The sequence below is a fragment of the Adiantum capillus-veneris genome, chromosome 20 (assembly GCF_014529385.1).
Source record: "Adiantum capillus-veneris isolate H3 chromosome 20, ASM1452938v2, whole genome shotgun sequence".
Taxonomy (NCBI): domain Eukaryota; kingdom Viridiplantae; phylum Streptophyta; class Polypodiopsida; order Polypodiales; family Pteridaceae; genus Adiantum; species Adiantum capillus-veneris.
Window position 1 is genome coordinate 41,180,116 of NC_140950.1, and position 21,230 is coordinate 41,201,345.

General features: G+C 45.4%; 1 protein-coding gene across 1 annotated transcript in view; it reads right to left on the reverse strand.

Annotated features, from left to right (window-relative positions):
- LOC147432412 (U-box domain-containing protein 44-like) overlaps window positions 1-12,655 on the reverse strand; it is a 68,737-nt gene extending 56,082 nt beyond the window's left edge. The window contains exons 1-2 of the mRNA XM_086492384.1: window positions 11,107-12,655; window positions 10,722-11,025 (exon numbers count right to left, since the gene is read on the reverse strand). Of these exons, the coding sequence (XP_086348510.1) occupies window positions 10,722-11,025; window positions 11,107-12,339 (1,537 nt within the window). The 5' untranslated portion in view covers window positions 12,340-12,655. The remainder of the gene's footprint in view (window positions 1-10,721; window positions 11,026-11,106) is intronic.
- Between the last annotated feature and the right edge of the window lie 8,575 nt (window positions 12,656-21,230).

Below are 21,230 nucleotides of genomic sequence, written 5' to 3' on the forward strand. Positions count from 1 at the left end.
CGCCGCAAACCCGGAAAGCAAACGGAGATGGGGATGTTTGCCTCCTCTACCAGAACATCAAAACAATTCAAACTTCACAATTAGGTTGACACGCCTCGGCGTAGTTCCGTGCCTAGAGATATTGGCCACAAAGACTGGCGCCTCTTTCGGTCTTTCTTTTGAATTAATATGTGTTCAAATACAAGAGAGTGGGTAGGTGCTCACTCTCAGACTCTACGTCCAGATGCTCTGAGAAGTGAGGCCTAGCCCACTTATTTATTGGTACAAGGGATGCCCCAAAAGCATTAAACTCAAAAGCTTCCAATTCAAAAGCATCTGTCCCAAAAGCTATTTAAATTAAAGCATCCAATCCCAAAATCTTGCGTAAATCAGCCAGCGGATTTTCGTACGCAATCCACGTCAGCAACTCCGTAAAGCCACATCAGCAGCTCCGCAAATGCATCCGGAAAATCTGTACAATGGCCACCGCAACCATCCAGCGCAATATGCGGGGGTCCGTACAGTTGCCACGTGTAAGTGTGTCCGGGGTCTATTGCCACGTCACCATTTTGTGACATACCCCCCTCTTGAAAGCATTGTAATCACCCTTGATTACACCTGCAAAACAGACAAAGTCCATAAATTGTCTTAGCAGACACTGATTGTTAGTACAGACGCACTAGGAACAACACATATAGCACATGTACCAATCGACAGTCACATCACTGGACATCACAGGACATCACTTGACATCACAGGACATGACATACAAATCACATTCAAAATCATTCCAAATCTCAGACCATGATTAATCGGTAACGTGTTTAGCAATCGCATCTAGATCTAGTCAGGACCTCACAAAAGCCCGATTAACTAATCCATATTGCAATCATGTCTATAGAGACTTATGAGACTGAAATGTTGCAGTCTTTTCGTTTATCAGTTCCTACACTCAAACAAGTCAAGTACAAATCAATCAATATCATTTTCATTTTTGGGAATTCCAGTTCATAAAGTCATACAGCAGTATACTGTCAGCTCAGCAGTATCCATGAAGCCAAGAGAGACATCAGTGACTCTATATCAAAAATCGGGGTAATCTGTTGACAAAGAAGCGGAGTGACTCCCCTCTTGTGCAAACCCGCTACACTAGATTCGCCCATGCTGAAATCGGGGTTCTATCGGAGTAGGCTATGCTAAACCGAATGCTTCAAGGTAAAGTTCCACAATCTGAGGAGTATCTGCTAGGTCCTCCTCCTCCATCCACTTTGCATCCAATGCAAGATAGTTCTTGAATTTAACCAAGAACCGCCTAATCACTTTACCTTTAATCTTTCTATCTTTATGTGCCAATATCTGTTCTGGAACGAGTATCTCCTCGCTTTCCTCCACTTTGGGTTGCTCATCTCGCTCCCCATCATCGGGTACATCGCCTTTAAAAGGCTTCAAGAGACTCACATGAAAAGCATTGTGAATTCTCCAAGTATCGGGCAGCTTCAGTCTAAAGGAGACATCATTTATCTTTTCTTTTATCTGGAAAGGTCCATAGTATCTCATGCTAAGCTTTGGAAAAAGCCGCTCCTTCTTTCTCAGGCCTGCCTTCTCAAATTGTAAGAGCACCCAATCGTCTTCCTTTAATTTCAAATTGCAACGGTGTTCATGTGCTGCCTTCTTGTGTCTTTCCTGAGATTTTGCTAAAGCCTCCCGGACCTTGGCAAAAGCAGTGTCCAAGTCCCTCGTGTACTGGTCGGCTTCAAAAATCTTATCTTTCGTGCTTAGGAAGGGTGGAACCTTCGTAGCAATTTCAATAATCTCAAATGGCGCCTTCCCCGTCGAAGAGTAAATCGTGTTATTGTAGGCGAATTCCACCAAGGGCAAAAACCTTTCCCATTGAGTCTTCTGATCAGAAATGTAAGACTTTAATAAATCAAGTATGACTAAATTTGCACTCTCAGATTGCCCGTCTGTCTGCGGGTGGAAAGATGACGAGAACTGCAACCGAGTGCCAATGTTCTCCCAAATAGCCTTCTAGAACAAACTCGTGAATCGGGGATCTCTGTCAGAGACTATTGTCTCAGACATGCCATGTAATCTAAATATCTAGGCAATGAACAGTCTCACTAAATGATCCGGCTTGACTGTGTCCTTCACTGGAATGAAATGAGTCTGCTTGCTAAATCTGTCAATAACAGTCCAGATACCATCGTGCCCACTCTGTGTCTTCGGGAGATCAAAAATGAAATCCATAGTAATACTTTCTCAAGGGCGGGTGGAAATGGGTAAAGGCTACAACAATCCCTGTGCTTTATGCCTGTCAAACTTGACCTTCGGGCATACCAAGCAACTACGTACAAAATCGTCCACATCCTTCTTGAGTCTTGATCAAAAGAAGTATCCCTCCACACCTTTCAAGGTGCCGCGGTGACCCGTAAATGGTAATCAGTAGCATTCGGTTAGAACCTTTTCCCTCAACGGCTGTGTAACACAACATCGTTTTCTTCATCAAGTAGCCATCCCAAATGGAATATCCCGTTACTATCTCCCCATTCTGTATTCGACTGAATACATCTGAAAATCTGGATCTGTGGCGTACTGATCGACCATGTCCTCGAAGCTTCTATGATGAATCGCGGAAATAGCCAAGACCAACCGCTTCTGGGACACAGCATCTACCACCAAGTTCTTTTGTCCCTAGACATGGACAATCTGGAAGTGAAACCATGACAAGATGTTAGCCCACCGCATCTGCTTTTCTAGTTGCCTCACTGACAAGCCCTTCAATTTCATATCTAGTACAATTTTTTTGGCCCTTTTCATTTGTCAATGTCGCTTTCTTCGCCCGATAATCGACCACGGCGTTGTTCTTATGGTACCAAGGGACTCTAAGGAGGACATCAAAACCTTCCAAGGGCATTACGTAGAAGTCCTCGTGCCCCAAATACCCCTGACAATGCAACCGAAGTTTGCCCATGACAAGTGCAATGGCCACGTCTCGTCCGGATGCCGCTAGAACTGCCTCTGCTTGTGGTCCCATCCGATCGGGTGTAATCTCGAGTTGCGTCGCCAATTCAGATGAAATGAAGTTGGCCTTGGCTCCTCCATCAAAGAAAATCAAAGCTTCTTGATCTTTCACTTTGCCCCAAGCTCGGCAAAGTTCTATACTTTCATCATTCGTGCTTGGATCAGTACCCATGCAATCTGGAACCAGTCCTGCTTTCCTCTTGCCTTTTCTTCCACGTTCCTCGGCTGCTCTCGAGCTCTCTAGCCTGTCTTCATTCTGTTATTGCTGTGCCTTTTTAGGGCACTTCGCGGAGACGTGCCCATGTTCCCCGCATCCGAAACACTTCCCCTCTTTGATGTAGTTGGCCCTCTCTCGAAGAGTGAGCCAGGGTCGTGAATCCTTGTCTTTCTTTTCTTGGGAACTCTCTCTCTTTTTCTACTTTCATTATTAGAAGTCTGTTGGGTTCTCTGAGTCAAGATCTCATCAGTAGGGTAAGTCAGATTGCTTGAATGTATGGCAAAACCCCATTTCTCATGACCCATCAATTCTTGAATAGAATTTGACTTTTGTTTCAAGCAATAGTCTCGGATCTCTGTAGGAAGTCCGCAGCAAAACCACTCAATCTGTTCTTTAAACGAGACCTTCTTAAATGAAGAAGTTGGTCGAAAAGAGCTCCAAAATCTCTTGCAATACGCGTCCAGAGAATCTCCCTTGGTCATCCAAAGATGATTCCACGCAATCCTTTCTCAGTAGAGGGGTGGATCACCATGTTCGAGCATTTCCCTTGAAGAAATATATAGCCCTCCGAATCTTGGAGTGCTCTAAGTAATGCCCTCCAGAGAAAGCTATGTCAAATTGTTGTATGAAGGCCAAAGCCCTCGGAGCATCTCGAAATCCAGAAAAAGAGTCAAACTTAATTGACTGTCCACCTTCTTTGAATTCTCTTACTTTCTTGCTTTTATCTTCGAGGAAGTCGTATTGGTTGGCTTTTATAAAAATGCTTCTTCTTTGCATAAAACATGTGATTGTCGGAGTCTGAATTGTCTAAGGGTGAGTCCTCTGTATAAAACTGTCAGAAACTGAGGGTGAGTCCTCTGTATAGAACTGTCAGAAACTGGGCAAAATTTAGGCTTCTTTGCCTTTTTCTTGCCCTTTCCGAAGCTTTGCTTTTTGCTTCGCTTTTTCCCTTTCCTGACTTCTTTGCTCGAGTCAGAAGAGCTAGAAGAACTCTAGGAAGAAGAAGAAGAAGAAGAAGAACTGGGTAGTCCTTCGAATCGTACACGCTTCTTCTGCTTTCTTGCCAATGCAAAAGTAGATTGACGACCCAAATAACCCGGGAAGTCAGTTCCTTCCTTATGCTTTTTGTCGTGCTTTTTGGCTTTATTGTTTGCACCCAAAAGGCGACTGATTTGTGTCTGAACCACCTCTTGTAATTCTTGCTCTATAAACATCCTCAGAGAAGGAGGTTTCTTGAGTGCCGGTTTGATGGATGGCTCTGTGGCCTTCTGCCCCATTGGGGTGCACCTCTGCGAGGGATTGCTGAGTCTCAAAAATTTTGTAAATTTTGGATCCTTCACAATTTTAATCATCTGCTTTGTTGCTTCGTCAAACAATTGTCGACGTTCCATCTCTTCAATCTCAGCTTGAGTAGGCCGAGATGGCCGGTACTCTTCTAATTGCTCTTCTCCGCGATCTCCTCCCGTATTCGCAGATGCAAAAGAAGTCGATTGATTTCTGTTGGAGTGTCGCAAAGATTCTATCGCGACACAGCAGAGATTCACTTCAAAACCGTTCAAACTTCACAATTAGGTCGACACGGCCCGACGCAGTTCCGTGCCTAGAGATATTGGCCCCAAAGACTGGCACCCTTTTCGGTCTTTCTTTTTGTATTAATCTGTGTTCAAAATACAAGAGAGTGGGTAGGTGCTCACTCTCAGACTCTGCGTCCAGATGCTCTGAGAAGTGAGGCCTAGCCCACTTATTTATCAGTACAAGGGATGCCCCAAAAGCATTAAAATCAAAAGCTTCCAATTCAAAAGCATCTATCCCAAAAGCCTTTTAAATTAAAGCATCCAATCCCAAAAGCTTGTGTAAATCAGCCAGCGGATTTCCGTACGCAATGCCACGTCAGCAGCTCCGCAAATGCCACCGCAAAATCCGGAAAATCCGTACAGTGGCCACGGCAGCCAGCCAGCGCAATATGCGGAGGTCCATGGACCGTACTGCTGCCATGTGTCAGTGTGTCTGGGGTCTGCTGCCACGTCACCATTTTGTGACACACATAGGCAGACTGTAGAAATTGAAAGCCAAGGTAAAAACCTCTTGTAAGTAGAGGAAAAAGTTCCCTGCAAGCTAAGTGGAAAGAGGATGACAACAGCCTCTGAAAGGTAGGCACTTCCGCCTAAAAAGCACTCTGTAGCTCTTCATCAAAAACCTAAACCACCAAAGGCCACAAGTGATTAAAAGGACAAGGAACATCTATTAGAGTTCGGCATCAGTCATATGCCCCGCCAACTGGTATGATCCAACAGTAGAAGGTAATCGATAAACAAAAGGGAATAACCGAAAGAAGAAAAAGAACATGCCAAAACAGTACCCTTCTAAACCAGAAGTTGCACAGGAAGTAATGTCACAAGACGGGCACCACGTGCCAATAGAAAAGAACATACTGAAAAGACTTTTAGCAATGGGAGCCTTCACACGACTGGAGGTTCTCGTCTCAGTTCGGGCTTGCTCAGACTGTTCCCTCCCTGTTTTTCGAGTTACAGGGTGGGAGACGCTTACAGGGAGTTGCACTAGAGGCCCCACAGGTGGTAGAGTGCTGTTTTTAGAGGATCCGAGTGGTGGGCATCTGTGGAGGACTTGTGTCATCGATCCTGACCCAGTAGCTCTTGAGATTGGACATTGGAGGCTGTGGGCTGCTGTCCACTGGCACGAGTACAGTGGGACCCTGAAGAGTGGCTTTGGAGGGACCCTTTCTCTTCTGTAGACCACCCAGGTGTCCCTTTCTTTCAGTACACTGTTCGACTGGGACGTCACATACTGGCAGCACACAGAGAGGCTCGCCCTGCTGCAGCACCTCATTGGCAGGAGGAGGGTCTCACAGCTGAGTTCTTGGCAGCGCTAGAGCTGATCCACACTCTCAGAGGACAGCTCGAGAGACTCCAGGGCAGTTCCGACCGCATGCGGGAGCGCAGAGAGGCTTTCCTTCGACTCTGGCGTCCTGGGCCTTTTTTCACCATGGTCCAGGGTGTACTCAGATGGCACTACCGTCCACCTGTGTGGATTTTCCCTCCTCCCATTTCTTGATTTAGCCTCATTGTACATATGGTGTTTTTTTTTCATTGGGAGAGTCTCCCCATCATGGTTGTTGTAGCTCTCTCTCGAGAGGTGGTTGTAGCCCTATGGGCAGTTTCATTAACTAATAGAAGGATCTTTTTCTCGGGGGGAAAAAAAAAGACTCGACTCTAGATGGATTACCGCCACAGCAACTCTTCCAAATGAAGCATATAACTGGCAAGGTGGTAAAATCGATACAACAATCAACGAACTGAATCGAAAAAACAAAACACATAAACTTGAAAGAGAGAACTCTCCAAAATAGATAAGAGACATGGAGTGGCAGAGTTCCATTGCCCAATGCACTAGCCCCACAGTCTGGCGCCCCTTTCAGTACTTCTTTTTATATATCAACAGAGTACAATTGCCAGGGAGTCAATCTACAGATAAGCAACCATGCATTGAATCTGCCAGAACTGACCCCAAAGTTCATATTTAAAGCCACCAGGCCTAAAAGCAATTAATACAAAAAGCTAGCGTTGCCAAAAGCTGGCACTTGCTAGAAACAGTGATTCTCTGACTTTCTGACCAAGAAAGAAACCAGATAGGCTGCCGTGTCGTTACATACGATCCCAGAATTCCTACTGCATTTCGCAGGCTGCCACGTCCGTACTCTGTATGATAATTTCCCCTCTCTCTCTCTCTCTCTCTCTCTCTCTCTCTCTCTCTCTCTCTTCTGCCGAGAAGTAGCCACGTCAGCACTTTTGACACAGCACCTCCAGGCTGATCTGATGTAGCCAATGAATCCTCTCGAAGTAGGCAGCACATGGCACCAAAGATGGGTTGCCTGGGGCTGCTTTGTACACCTGTGTGAGAGGTTTCCTTTGGCTGAATACTGGCTGTAGAAAACGCTGGTAAATCAGCCAGATCTTTGCGTTTTTTTCAGGTATGGGTAGCAAGGGAAAAGAGGGTGATGATGGCTATGATGGTGCAGCGAATGGGCAGCGGAGGCACCCGACAGAGCCAAGGGAATGGGCTCAAGATGAGGGGCCAGTGGCTGCACAGGGCTGATGGCTGCTAGATCGATCTGCTCAAGGCTGAAAACACAGCAGCAGCAAGCACCTTGCAGTATGAAGCAAAATCGCCAGGAAGGCTGATGGGTAGCACTAGCTGAATCTGGGAAAATGAGGGAAGAGGGGCTATTTTTATAGAGGTTTATAGGCCTAGAGCACCACAAGTCGAGGGCTATGTGATAAATGTAATCACCCACTAGATGGATGACTCACCGAATCTCATAAAATGCGAGTGAAAGACTTGAAAACCACAGAAAAGATTACACTTGCACTTTGTTGGCGACACGAGAACAGTGGGGTTCCATCTAGAGAGTATTTTCCCTCAAGGTCAAGCACGCTTGTCGGTATATCTTTTATAAGCAGCAGGGTTCCGCTCTAGAGAACACGCTTGTCAGTATATCTTTTATATTAATCATAAAATCGACAATTGTGCGACCACGCACTCCAAGATCACTCCTTACAACTGAGGCTACGCCTTGTATATAAAGGCATTTGACTGTAAAAGCAACTTTGAAAAGTACGGGCTAAAAAAACAACCCCCTAAAGTCTTCTTCTTTCATAACTCAAAAGCTCCAAAATCTGCAACGCGTAAAAACTGCCATGTCAAGACTATACAAACAGTTCTGCATTTTACAGGCCTACAGCGCAATTTTTGCAGCCTCTTCAACAGAGTGATGACTTTCCTTCTAGAATCATGAATAGTAGAATTTCATAGAACGAAGGCAAGCCCAACAAGACATCAAATTGTGGTAGCTTCATGATGTGAATATCAACAGATCTAGAATAATCTTGTACCTTAACATGGAGAGAAAAAATGAGGGGAGCTGCAAGAGCCAGGTTCCCCCAATGCCATTTCAGCTTGAATGTTATTTCTATGTTTTTATTAAGTTTTTGGAAAGGAAATTCTATGTGGCTCCCAGATCAAAGAACACCAAGGCTTTTACTTGAAGTTCTCGGGACTGATCAAAGGTGACTATACCAACCATTCCAACAAACAATCCTACAGAGAATTTGGCACACTTCGGAGGTTGAGAATTAGTGGGTAAATTTGGTTTTGTCGAAGAGTAGGGCGAGTTCGAAATGTATGTCATCTATCGCATTTATTATTTCTTCTCAAAACTTCTCGTTGTAAGAGAGTCAAGTTTATAGATTGAAAGGTTTGTTGGTTAGTGCAAGAAGGTGCGGCAAGTGTGGTACTAGAGTCAGGAAGAGTAGGAGTAGGAAGAGGAGGTGCAGCGATGCTTATTCTGTTGGGATGCGCCATGCGAGTTTATAGATCCAAAATTTGATATTGGAGATCCTTTGGTGGAGTTTTCGACCTCCAAGCCGAAGTCTGGGTAGCCTGTTTCTGTTTCAGCTCTCTACTACTTCCTTCCTTCCTCCCTTGTTCCTAGCTTTTTATGCATCACCCATCTTTTGATCTCCATCACTGGTATTTTTTCCCCTATTTTTCATTGTTATTGGATATCGCAGGGTTTTTTTCACTACAGGTTCCATTATCTTTTGTTGTGCCTACACACGAATGTAATGCCTTCAGGCTTGTGATTTGATTGCATAATACAAAGGGTACGAAGCCCTTCTTTTCTTGCCAAAAAAAAGAAGAGGAGATGCATGCATTGGCAAAAGTAAGATTTCCTATCATCGCAATTGTTGCATGATACATCAATTCTTGCATGGTAGAAAACTTAAACTCCTTTCATGACCTCGCAGCACTCCGCTCTGCTCCGCTCCCCTCCACTCACCCCTCCCATAGCCTCACCATCCCCTCCGCCGTCAGACACAAAAAGAGAGACTGCTCGTGTGTGTGTGTGTGTGTGTGTGTGTGTGTGTGTGTGTTGGGGGGGGGGGGGGGGGGGGTGGGGGGGGGGGGGGGGGGGGGTTGGCGGCGTGCCCAACTGGAAGAGAAATGGTTGAGTGGACAAGAGGAACTGAAACTTGATGAACTGAACCCAGAGAGATGGGCCGAGGGGCCTAAGGAGGGTTAGGGATTAAAAACCCTAAACCCTACCAACATAAAGAACTTATGAGCACCGGCCGAGGGGCCTAGCCCAAAATTATCAAAAGCTTGACCTTTGGAACTCGTTGACATGCTAACATGGCAGTTGCACAAATTTTCGTAAATCACGACGTAGTGCTGAGGTGGTAGGCTATACGGATTTCCGTAATTTGCGTTGGCAGTTTTTGGGCACTTCCGCGTGGAGCTTCTGGGTGCAATGCTTTTGGACCAAGCGCTTTTGGGACTCTGCTTTTGGGCACCCCTTGTAAGTTTGAAAGTGCCCAAAGGGCCACTCTTCGCAGAGCATTTAGAGAGTTAGACCCTCGGGAGTTGTACCTTGTGAAGTGAAATAATAAAGAAACACCGAAAGGGGCACCAATCTTGGGGGCCAATGCGTCTTGGCAGTTGGTTTAACGGTAAGGCTTTGGCCTCTCAACCTATGGGTTGTGGGATCAAATCCCCCATTGGGTCATACTCTAGAGGGACACCTTGTGCTCACTTGGTGTTCACGTTGCTAGGGCTCTTGCCCTTGGACACTCGAGTGCATCCTCCTCCTGGGGTGGGTCACCCGCGGAGGAGGTTCCTAGCTGGTTGCTACGAGTTCTCTCCGTCGTTCCCAGCACGTTGTGCATCAATTAGGTGACCATGGTGATGCCTACGCGTGGCTCTTGCCCAATGGTACGCAGCCCTTGCCTGACCATGTAACATGGCTAATATTTGGAAGGGATAAGCACCTCCCCCTGTGGGCCCTCTGGTGTGTCAGAAAAAAAAAAGAACTCAGTAAGTGTAAAAGTCTAGATCTTCACCATTTCAATTCCGTTGCACCTAACAACTCAAAGGGGCACCAGTCTTTGGGGCCAGTGCGTCTTGGCTCGGAACTCCACCGTGCCGTGTCGACTCTCCTACTCTGTCTCTATTTAAGTTTAGTTCTTATTCGTGTTGCTATTGATTTCCCGCTTGGAGTGGCCATGCCTGTAACGGACGGGTGGGGGGGGGGGGGGGGGGGGGGGGGAGAGAGAGAGAGAGAGAGAGAGAGAGAGAGAGAGGAGAGAGATCCTTCATGTGACAGGCAAGCTGCCTCCATTGGGAAGAGCCTTCGGCAACGATAGCTATCTCTTTCTAGGGCCTGCTATGTCTGGCATGCTCCTCTCCCTGCCTTCTATTCCAGAAGCCAATCGGACTAGCATCTCTGCATATTCCAGCTATTTCTGATTATTTGTAAAACAATCTTACCTACTTGTGGAGAATGGGTTATCCTTGTTTAGAGTGAGTACGCATGAAGATGGCTTGATGCACGTGTGTGTGTGTGTGTGTGTGTGTGTGTGTGTGTGTGTGTGTGTGTGTGTGTGCGCGTGCGCGCGTAAGGAAGACCAACCTGTTTAACTTGACATACCTTCAATCATATGCTGTAATAGAGGCCCAAAGTAGCTAGCTTCTGCCATAAAAACTGCATTCTGTTCTTTAACTTTCGAAAGGTTTTCGAGAACAGCTTTTGCATCTTCAGCAGCTTGTTGTCCTTCACAATTTGTCATGGCTACCAGAAGAAAAATGCAGCCATTGATTTTGCTCATTTTTTTGCATATTTTTTGCTCATTCGACAGTTCCAAAAGGAGAGCCACAGCCAGTCTTGACTCTGCAACCTCACGAGCTAGTGACTGCACAGCAAGAGCTACAACACCAAACTCACAAGCCCTGTCCTGTGTGCAAGGCCAGTTCACACCACTTTTAGAAAAGCAAGATGAGAGAGTTCAACAAAGCAAGCCTAAGTTTGCACTCACCTTGAGCTCAATTTTCCCTTTCAATGCCATAGTTATGGTTAAGAGCGTCTTCTTTCTTATACTACTTTTGCTGGATCTCAATAGGTTGACTAAGGTAGGCACTAAGCCTTCAGCTGCAATCCAATGCCGATGAATCAATTTTGATTCACACATACCACAGAGTTGCCCCAATGCAGCAAGGACGACTTCTTCATTCTGACTAGCAAGTTTAGTTCTCATAGTTGTCAGCTGAATCATTGTGTTCCTTTCTCTCCACTCATTGATAGAGCGTCTGAGAATTGCATTTGGCTTGAGCTCTAAGTTTGCTATGGCTATGAAGGTAATGGGGCAAATTGTGTGCCCCTCTGCAAACCATTTCTGAATGGCTGCCCTTTCAAACATGTGTCCAGACGCAATTTCAACTGGATCTTCCATGATGTCTTGTGTTATAGGACAACAGAATGACTGCAAAGGGGGGAAGGGTTGTGAACCCAAAGAGACTCTCTTCGCATGGTACACCTTTTCCCGTTCATCTAAAGAACAAGCAAGATCTGCCCAACTAAGAAGCCCTGCAATTTGCTCTAGTTGGAGTGCCTCAGCCTTGTTCTTTTGCAGCTCTGCCGTTTCCTTGTCTTTTTTGAGCTGCTCAAGCTCTATTTTCAGCAATGAGGGACACAGCTCAACGCCAACTGCTTTCGCAATTTGCATCAGCAATTCATTGGAGAAGTTACTGTTTTCCTTATGTTCCTTCAAGCCCATTTCAATCTTACCCACAACCTCATCTGCAATAAGGGCTGTCTTGAACTCAAAATCCTGCATCTCTTGAAGAATACGCATGATCCTCTGTTCAGAATCCCAGGAGAGTTCCAAATGGGCTAGAGGCATAAGGCTCAGGGCCTTGCTAACCTCATTGGTAATGTGCTGCATTTTTTTCATGAGAGACCTGCAATTAATTAAAAGATAGAACTTGCTCTTCGTCCGACAAGTGTCAACAATATCCTTGGCATTTCTGAGCTCTCTTGCAAGAGTTTCCAAAGTAGTTCTGAATGTGGGTGAGTCCCTGATTCTTTTGAGCTGAAGCTCGGCGAGAATAGGGCTCACCTTTCCAAGATAAGATGAGAGCTGAGCAAAGCTTTCCTTCTCAATAAGCACATCGCGCGTGGCATGCACCGTCTCGGCAATTTGAATCAGCGATTGTGACAGAAGCTCCGAGATTGGGGCGACTGTTACTTCATTGAGTGCCACAGGGGGCATAGTTGAGCATACAGACACAATCAGAAGCGACAAGCATAAAAAGCTTCAGCCTTGCCCATGTACTGAAAAACCCCAAGAAACCTTACCAATCCAAGCAAGGATTGGGAAGGATTGGGAATGGTCTGTAAAAATTTGCCAATCACTCTCTGGAGCTCTGCAGAGGTCTTTATCGATGACACTCAATATTCATGGTGACCAAGCTCAAAGTCAAGCCATGTAGCAATCAGGTCTCTCTCTCTCTCTCTCTCTCTCTCTCTCTCTCTCACACACACACACACACACACACGCACACACGGAAATGGGCACAAGCACAACTCGTTGTGACAAGCAAAGAAGAGGGAATGTTTTGTCGACGCCAAAGTAATGTGGAAACTGCTCACTTTCCTTGTCAACGTCCCTTTATCTTTACTTCGTTAGCGTAAGAGCCTATTTCAAATCCGTGGTCTCTGGTTAAACCCACGTGGAAGATCTTTTCTAACGGCTCGTAAACAGATCAAACCAGCGCATGCTTTTTTAATTGCAAGCAACACTCGTTCAGGCTTTTTTAATCGCAGGTAGCGCTTGGCAGTCCATGGCTTGCCCACGTCGTTTGCAGCATCTTCATTATTCTCGTTAATACTTGCAGGGTAATCTCGTTAACCCACGTGGAAGAGCTTTTCCAACGGCTCATGCTCGCTTTATTAATCACAGACAGATCAAACCAACGCACGCTTTTTTAATCGCAAGCAACACTCGGCAGCCTGAATGAGTGAGCGCTTTTTTAATCGCAGGCAGCGCTTGGCAGTCCATGGCCTGTCCACGTCGTTTGCAACATCTTCATTATTCTCGTCAATACCTGCAGGGTAATGGTCAACTGCAAGTTTCTTGGCTTCCTTGCATTGCGCCCGGCTTGCTGCATGCTTCCTTTGTACAAAAATTTTGCGTGGTTTTCTTATCAAAGCTACATTAGCAGTCATAAAGAGACCTCGCTGCTATGTTAGGATAATTTCTGGTGCTTATTACGAGCGGCAGCTCATCCCCACATTCTCTCTCCTCTCTCTTCACCACAATGTTGTGGTGTCTAATGTTCTGTTTGGAAAGTCAGCAATTGCGAATCGAAGGCCTCTCTCCATATGCAATTACCTTTGCACGTACCTTGAAGGTATATGGCTCTACACAAGATGCTCATATGGGCACAAAAACTTAGAAGTATATTGTGAGCCAGAGGCTATTGAAGAAAGATGTCGTGCTTGGCAGTATTGTCTTGGTCGATATGTATAAAATGTGGTTGAGGAGCTTCCTATTTGGAATGTCATCTCTTGGAATGCGCTAATTCGAGATGTGCGCAACAAGAGCAGGGCCTTCTGGCCCTAGGTTGTTTCCAGCAGATGCAAAGCAAGAATCCTTCATCCACGTGGCATCGACCATCCAACAGCAAGTGCTTGCTCGCTTTTTTTATGACCTTCATCGGTCGACTTGTCAAGACATGCAGCTATTCAGCTATTCCTGTTCTAAACTATAGTTTCGGCCCTCTGACGTCTTTCCCATCGCAAACTGAGAAATCGTCAAAATTACAGCCTTTCAATGAAAAAAGGAGATCGGCTTCCTTTGTTCTTTATTGGTACCTTCAGAAAAAAACTACAAGATGGGTAATCGCTTCAAATCGATGCAGGATGTTGGCAAGGAAGCTCGTCAAGGCTGTTCTAGGCATATGCAAGCAGAAGGCCTTTCTCCAATGCAATCATCTATGGAAGCAAGCACCTATGCTAACACCTTGAAAGACCCTAATATGCTGACAAGGGTGTAGAGAATTTATGATGAGAGTTTTAGTCAGTCACAAGCTGTTCAAAAACAGGTTGTTCTTAGCAAGGCTTTTCTTTATATGTATGGCAAATGTGGTGCACTTACAATGTTCACAGAAAGGCAACAAATCCACTAACAACTCTAGGGAAGAAGCAATACTCGTGAAAGACATCAAGTAGACTCACAAAAGCATGAGAAGGCCTCTTTCCAATTGTCCCAATGCAATCACTTATGCTTGCACATTGAAGGTGTGTAGTCTTATGAAAGACGTTGACATGGGTGAGAGAATTAATGATGAGATTACTAGTCACGGGCTGTTGCAAAAAATTATCATGCTTCCTGTGATCTAGAGTGTGGACTCTTGGAATGCATTAATTGTCAGATTTGTCCCACGGGGGCAGGGCCAGAAAGCTCTAATTTGTTTTCAACGATGCGAAGCGAAGGCCTCTCTCCAAATGCAATCACCTATGCATGCATCTTGAAGGCACGTGGCTCTTTGCAAATGCCCAACATCATTGATGCAAGGAAGTGCATCAACGAGAGACATTCAATCCCACGGCGAGTAAGCATTATCATTTTTTTATTTTTGACACTAAGAACGTAGTTAATGAATGCACTGAAAATTGCACGTTGTCGTGGGAATGGCACATTCCCTCGTATTATAAAAATTGGGGACGATTGTGCAAACTCCCCCATGTAAGGAGACTTGCATGTTTTTTTTTTTGAAACATGAAAATGGAACAACAAACAATTAATAACATTGACATCTCGTATGGTCACGAACGTTGAGCTTGACAAAATTCTAACCCTCCTTGTGGTTTTTTGTGAGGTACCCCTTTGAAGCACTACGATCGGTATCCCATTTTTGCAAAGAACGCCTCTGAACCACGACAATTGGTATCCCAAACACTCTCAGGTAAAAAAATCTAACATGCTTTGATGAAATCTCTCTCCGTGCTTCATTTCCTCTCGGATAAAAATTTCAAAAAACCTTTGATGAACTCTCTCTCTCTCTCTCTCTCTCTCTCTCTCCTCCATTTTGAATTCTCTCCTCCCATTTAATAAATATCTTAGACAAATTAACAGCATCAAATAAACAAATTTTTTTCTCATTTGAGAAGTGTTGAAATGGCATATACAGTTTTTGATATTTTACTTAATCTTAATTCGATACGAACGTAGCTAACGATGCCCTCTAGTTACTTGGTGAGCCCAAGGCCCTCTTTGCAATATCTGAACGCAGAAGCTGCCAGGCCAAGGGCCAACCAAGGGGTCACGGACTCGGCCAAGGGCCGGTTGCCAACGGGAAGGGAGGAAATTCCGACCTGCACGGAATTGGCCGAAAGTGGGCTCGTTGGGAGCGCTGTGGAAAAATAGCAGGATCCCGTGCTTGGGACGGCCTCAAAGGACCTCGCCATCGCGAGTTGCAGCCGCTTCTTCTCCACGCGCTGTCGGCGACATGCAGGTCTCAGATTTTCGTTAAAAAAAATTTTTCCTTGAACTTGGCCAACCCTAATGGCCTAGTTAAGGGGCTCTACCCACGGTACTTGGATTGGCAAGGCGAGTTTTGTTCTTCCGCTCCCATCCTTTCATCGTGGGCACACAAAGCACACAACGGCTGTGGATTACTACAAATTTTACAGTCCGAATCTGCTGAAACTCGGATTTTAAAGTTTTCAAAAGCCAGCGATTGGTTTGAGATTGACGTTTGGTTTCGAATTTGGCGTTCTCTTCCATCAACGGCGTAATTCTACAGTTAATTAACGCCACCGGCTACGAGCTCGTTGAGAATCAGGTATTCTCCTTTCTTTTCTCGCACAGTACGTCCACAGCATGGATTCGGACATAGATATGCATCATGCATTCGATTTCGAGCAGTTCGCACACGTTTCGTCTGCGGATGCCACGCGGACGGTTCCTCTCACAGAGGGTAATCGTGCCACAACGGCGACAGACGATGCGTATGAGTTGCTGGACATGCAAGATTTCCGTGCATTGCAAACACGCATGACTGTGCTTGAAACGAATTTTGCACAATTAAATCAGAATGTCACAGCATTATCCGATTTGATTAAGTTGCATATGCGGCAGCAGGCCACGGGCCCTGCTAGTCAGCAAAATCAGGAGCACGGCTCCACACCAGGCCAGGGGCCGGGTGCCGGGCAAGGCCCTCCTCCGGGACCGTTGCACTCTCTGACCCAAAAAGAGGTGGACGATTTGTTGAAAAATACAAAGCCACCAATTTTTCGGGGAGAAGAGCGTGAGCGAAACAAGGACACCGTGAATATTTTTCTCAGTAAGTGGGATGGTATTCATGACCTTCGACGTACCCCAGATGCAGCCAAGGTGCTGCAGACAAGTCTGACTTTGGACGGCAAGGCCTACAAATGGTGGATGTCTCTCAAGGAGAAGGGCATCCTACCATAGACTTGGGCAGCTTTTGAGACTGTCTTCAGGAAGGAATTTCTACCTACTAATGAGAAGGATAGAAATTGGACCGCCTGGGACGAATGTTCTATGCGCCAGCATAAAACATTATTGGAATATATTTCCCATTATCGGGATGTGATCCTCAAGCTGGAAGGGATGGACACCTTTCAGCAGGTACGTGGGTTCATTCGTGGGTAAAATCCCGAGCTTAAGAAGCACGTTAAAACCCAGGATCCACAAACACTTGAGGACGCAATAGTGTAAGCTCACATCCATGATGATCACGATGATCGGGCATTGCATAGTTCGCATGTGCATGACACTACACCTGTTTCAACACGTCCACAGCATGTACATCATAAAAGAAAATTTGCATCTGCTGCATCAGAGACCTCCAAAAAGCCCAAGGGGTCTAGAGGTCCTCTCTCAACAGAAGAGTTTGAGAAAGCCAAAAAAGAAAAGTTGTGCTTTAAATGTTTGGGAACTGGACATAGCAAAAAGGATTGTCCCAAGGGGAAATCTGCTGCTCAAGACAAGGGGAAGGAAAAAGTAGTGCACGTGGTGCAGCTTTTACCTCTTGAATCCTCTTCCCAGTTTGCTAATGTGGAGGTAACACACACCGAGGTGGTGCATGAGTGCTGTATCACGGCCTCCATGTGGCAGCAGACTTTCGGACCACATGAGTTGGTGCGTATGCATGGCTCTATCCAAGGGCACAGGGTGCGGATCTTGGTAGACGATGGTGCGTCGCACAATTTCATCATTTATAAATTGGTGAAACGATTCAAATTGCCCCAAACCCCGAGTTCTCATCGCTACAAGGTAGCAATGATTAACGGCCATGATGCTGAGATATGGGAAACTCAGGGTAAAGATGTACCTCTGGAAATTCAAGGACACCGTACCTCTTTGGATTTCCAAGTCATGAATATGGAGAGGGCAAATGTGGTTCTTAGTCGTGAATGGTTACATAGTTTAGGATCATGACTTAGACGTAGCTATGAGCATAATAGTCTAATGTTCGAATCCAATGGTGTGCACGTGCTGCTGTTGGGGGAGAAGGATGTACCTTCCTCACCACTTATTTGTACAGCTGAGCTTATGAAGCTCTCTTCTGATGATGCAATAGAAGAACTCTTTTTGTGTCACTCACTGTGCCATTTTATTTCCAATGTGGATGATGTTTTTAATGTTGATAATGTTTTGAATAAAACTTCAACGCCGCATTCTTCTCTCTCTCCCCTTCCAGCTATGCCTACTAATTCAAAACAAGCAAATGTTGCTAATGAATTAAAGGAACTTTTAAGGGAATTCAAGGATGTTTTCCCAAATGATTTACCACCAGGGCTACCGCCGACACGTTCTGTGCAACATGGCATAGACGTGGTTGCAGGCAGTAAGCCAGTGAGTAAACCGCCTTACAGAATGAGTCATTCTGAGGTTGTTGAGGTGGAACGTCAGGCTGCTGACTATCTGAGTAGAGGGTTTATTCAACCAAGTTCTTCACCATGGGCCTCTCCCATTCTCTTGGTGAAGAAAAAGGACGGTAGTATGCGCATGTGCATAGATTATCGTGGATTAAATGCGGTTACTATTAAGAACAAGTACCCATTGCCACGAGTGGATGAGATGTTTGATAAGCTCACCCACGCTCGTATATTTTCAAAGATTGATTTAAGATCTGGGTATCATCAAGTACGTATCAGGCTTGCGGATATACCCAAAACAGCGTTCCAAACAAGGTTTGGACATTATGAGTTTTTGGTGATGCCCTTTGGGTTAACCAATGCTCCAGCTACGTTCATGACACTCATGGATAGTGTCTTGAGACCATACTTGGAAAAGTTTGTTATCGTTTTCCTCAATGACATTCTTGTATATAGTGCCTCTGAGGAAGAGCATTTAGCACATTTGAAACAAGTGTTTCATTTGTTACGCCAAAATCAGTTATATGCCAAGGAATCCAAATGTGATTTCCTCAAGGAGGAAATTCACTACTTGGGGCATGTTATTTTGGCTGCAGGGTTACACATGGATCAATCCAAGGTGGATGCCATTCGGAGGTGGCCCTCTCCCAAAAATTTGGAAGAGCTCCAGATTTTTTTAGGCTTTGCAGGTTTTTTTCGTCGATCCGTTAAAAACTATGCCCATATTGCTGTTCCCATGACAGATCAGCTGAAAGCCAAGGGCAAGACCTTTCAGTGGGGATTAGAACAACAACAAAGTTTTGACAAACTTAAGGACACATTAGCCACAACTCCTGTTTTGGCTATTGTGGATCCCTTAAAGCCATTCATTTTGGAAACGGATGCTAGTAATCGTGCGATTGGAGCAGTCCTTCTGCAGGAGGGAAGGCCAATTGCCTTTGAAAGCAAGAAGCTGGATTCAGCACAGTAGAATTACTCTGCTGACGAACGAGAGCTCTATGCAATAGTGTCTGCTTTAAAGACATGGCGACATTATTTGTATGGTGCACACTTCGAGATTGTGTTTGACCATGAAAGCATCAAGTGGTTTACACAACAAAGTGATTTGAAGGGTCGCAAGGCCAGGTGGGCTGAGATTCTTCAGGAGTATGATACCAAGCTACGATATCGCAAAGGGAGGTACAATGTAGTGGCTAATGCTCTCAGCCGAATGCCAGAGATCAACTCTCTCCTTTTCACGGAATTGCGGAGTGAGTTTTTGGAATCTCTCAAAGGTAAGTGCGAGCATGATACTGCATACTCCAAGGTGTGGAGCTACGTTAGAAAGAGGGATCCTTCTCATTCCAATGTTGGTAGTGGTTTTGTTTCCTCCACACCCAGTTCTCCTCTTTCGAGTGATGAACTGCAGAGATGGAAGAATTTTTCCATAGATGATGGGTACCTACTCCACAAGGGGAGAGTGTGTGTATCGACGGACGCAGACATTCGGCGCCAAATTCTTTATGAATGTCACGATAGTCCAAGTGCAGGGCACCCGCGAATTAAGAAAACTTATGCACTCGTAAGACGACAGTTTAACTGGCCAGGTTTGCATGGGTATGTTCAAGACTATGTCTTGCATTGTCAAAAATGTCAAGTTAATAAAGCAGAGTGCCTGAAAGCAGGAGGACTCTTACATCCTTTAGAGATTCCCAATGGTAAATGGGAAAGTATCTCCATGGATTTTTTTGTGAGTTTACCAACCACTATTCGAGGACATGACTCGGTATGGGTGGTCGTAGACCGGTTGACTAAACTTTGTCGGTTTATTCTAACCAAGTCAACCATTAAGACTCCAGAATTAGCTAAGTTATTTGTGGACAATCTTTAGAGGTTGTATGGATTGCCAAGTAACATTGTGAGTGATCGTGATCCCAAGTTTAACAGTCATTTTTGGAGGGTTGTTTTTAAACGATTGGGTACACAACTTAATTTAAGTACGGCTGATCACCCTGAAACAGATGGTTAGACTGAACGAGTCAACCAAGTGCTAGAGGATATGCTACGAGCATACGTTAGCAAGAAGCAATCCGATTGGGAAGATTATCTTCCTATTCTTGAGTTTGCATATAATAGTGCTAAGCATGTTACAACTGGTTTTAGTCCATTCATGCTTATGTATGGTTTTCAACCTAGATCACCACTGACGGTGGGGTTGGCAACTGAGAAGCTCCAACAGGTCAAGGAGTTTCTCCAAGACTGGAAATGCTGAGACTTGCTCGTCAAAATGTTCAACAAGCATAGGATCGGTATAAGAAGTATGTTGATGAGAAACGTCGGCAAGTTACCTTCACGGAAGGGGAAGAAGTATTTTTGCGTGTGCCAGAACATTCAGAAAGTCTGAAGACTGGGCCTACACCCAATTTATCTCCACGTTATTGTGGGCCATTCAAGATACTCAAGCGAGTTGGAGATAGGGCCTACAAACTTGAGTTACCTGCGCACTCTCATGTCCATCCGGTATTTCATGTAAGTCGTTTACGTAAACGCTTGCATGGGGACGACAATGTTATCGGCCAGCAGATATTGGTTGATTTCACTGAACCTCCCATTCAACCTCATGAACCTAAACGCATTTTAGATTTTCATGAACTCCGTACTCGTCATCATGTACGTAGTCAAGCTTTAGTCAAGTGGAAAGATCGCCCTGAAGAGGGTGCCACTTGGGAAAACATTAGTGTTCTTTTCTTCCCCACTTTTGTTTTCGAGGACGAAAACGCTTCTCCAAGGGGGCAGTAATGTTAGGCCAAGGGCCAACCAAGGGGTCACAGACTCGGCCAAGGGCCGGCTGCCAGTGGGAAGGGGTCCGAAAGTGGCTAGGAGACTATTAAAGGGAGGTTGGGCGGATGTGTTACCATATACATGTGGTAGTGATGTGTGTGAACACACTAGGACCGCCGGGGCATTTTTTCCCTCTTTAGGAGGTTTTTTCCCCCGTGCATTGTATATACGCCCATCACTCTAGGGCTATCTCTCTTTCCATTGCACACTAAGTAACACACTCTCTATTGTGTGCCTTGAGCTTCCTTCATCTTCTCCAAGCTGTGTGTGTTTCTCTGCAACCCTAATTCCAACAATTGGTATCAGAGCAGGTCACGTCCTCCCGGGCTTAGTCGCCAGCTGCTCCAGCACACGCCTGCTCACTTTCTCCGATTTCAGTGAGCTTTGGCGAGCGTTCGCAGGTCGACAAATATTTTGGGTGTGCTCGTAGAG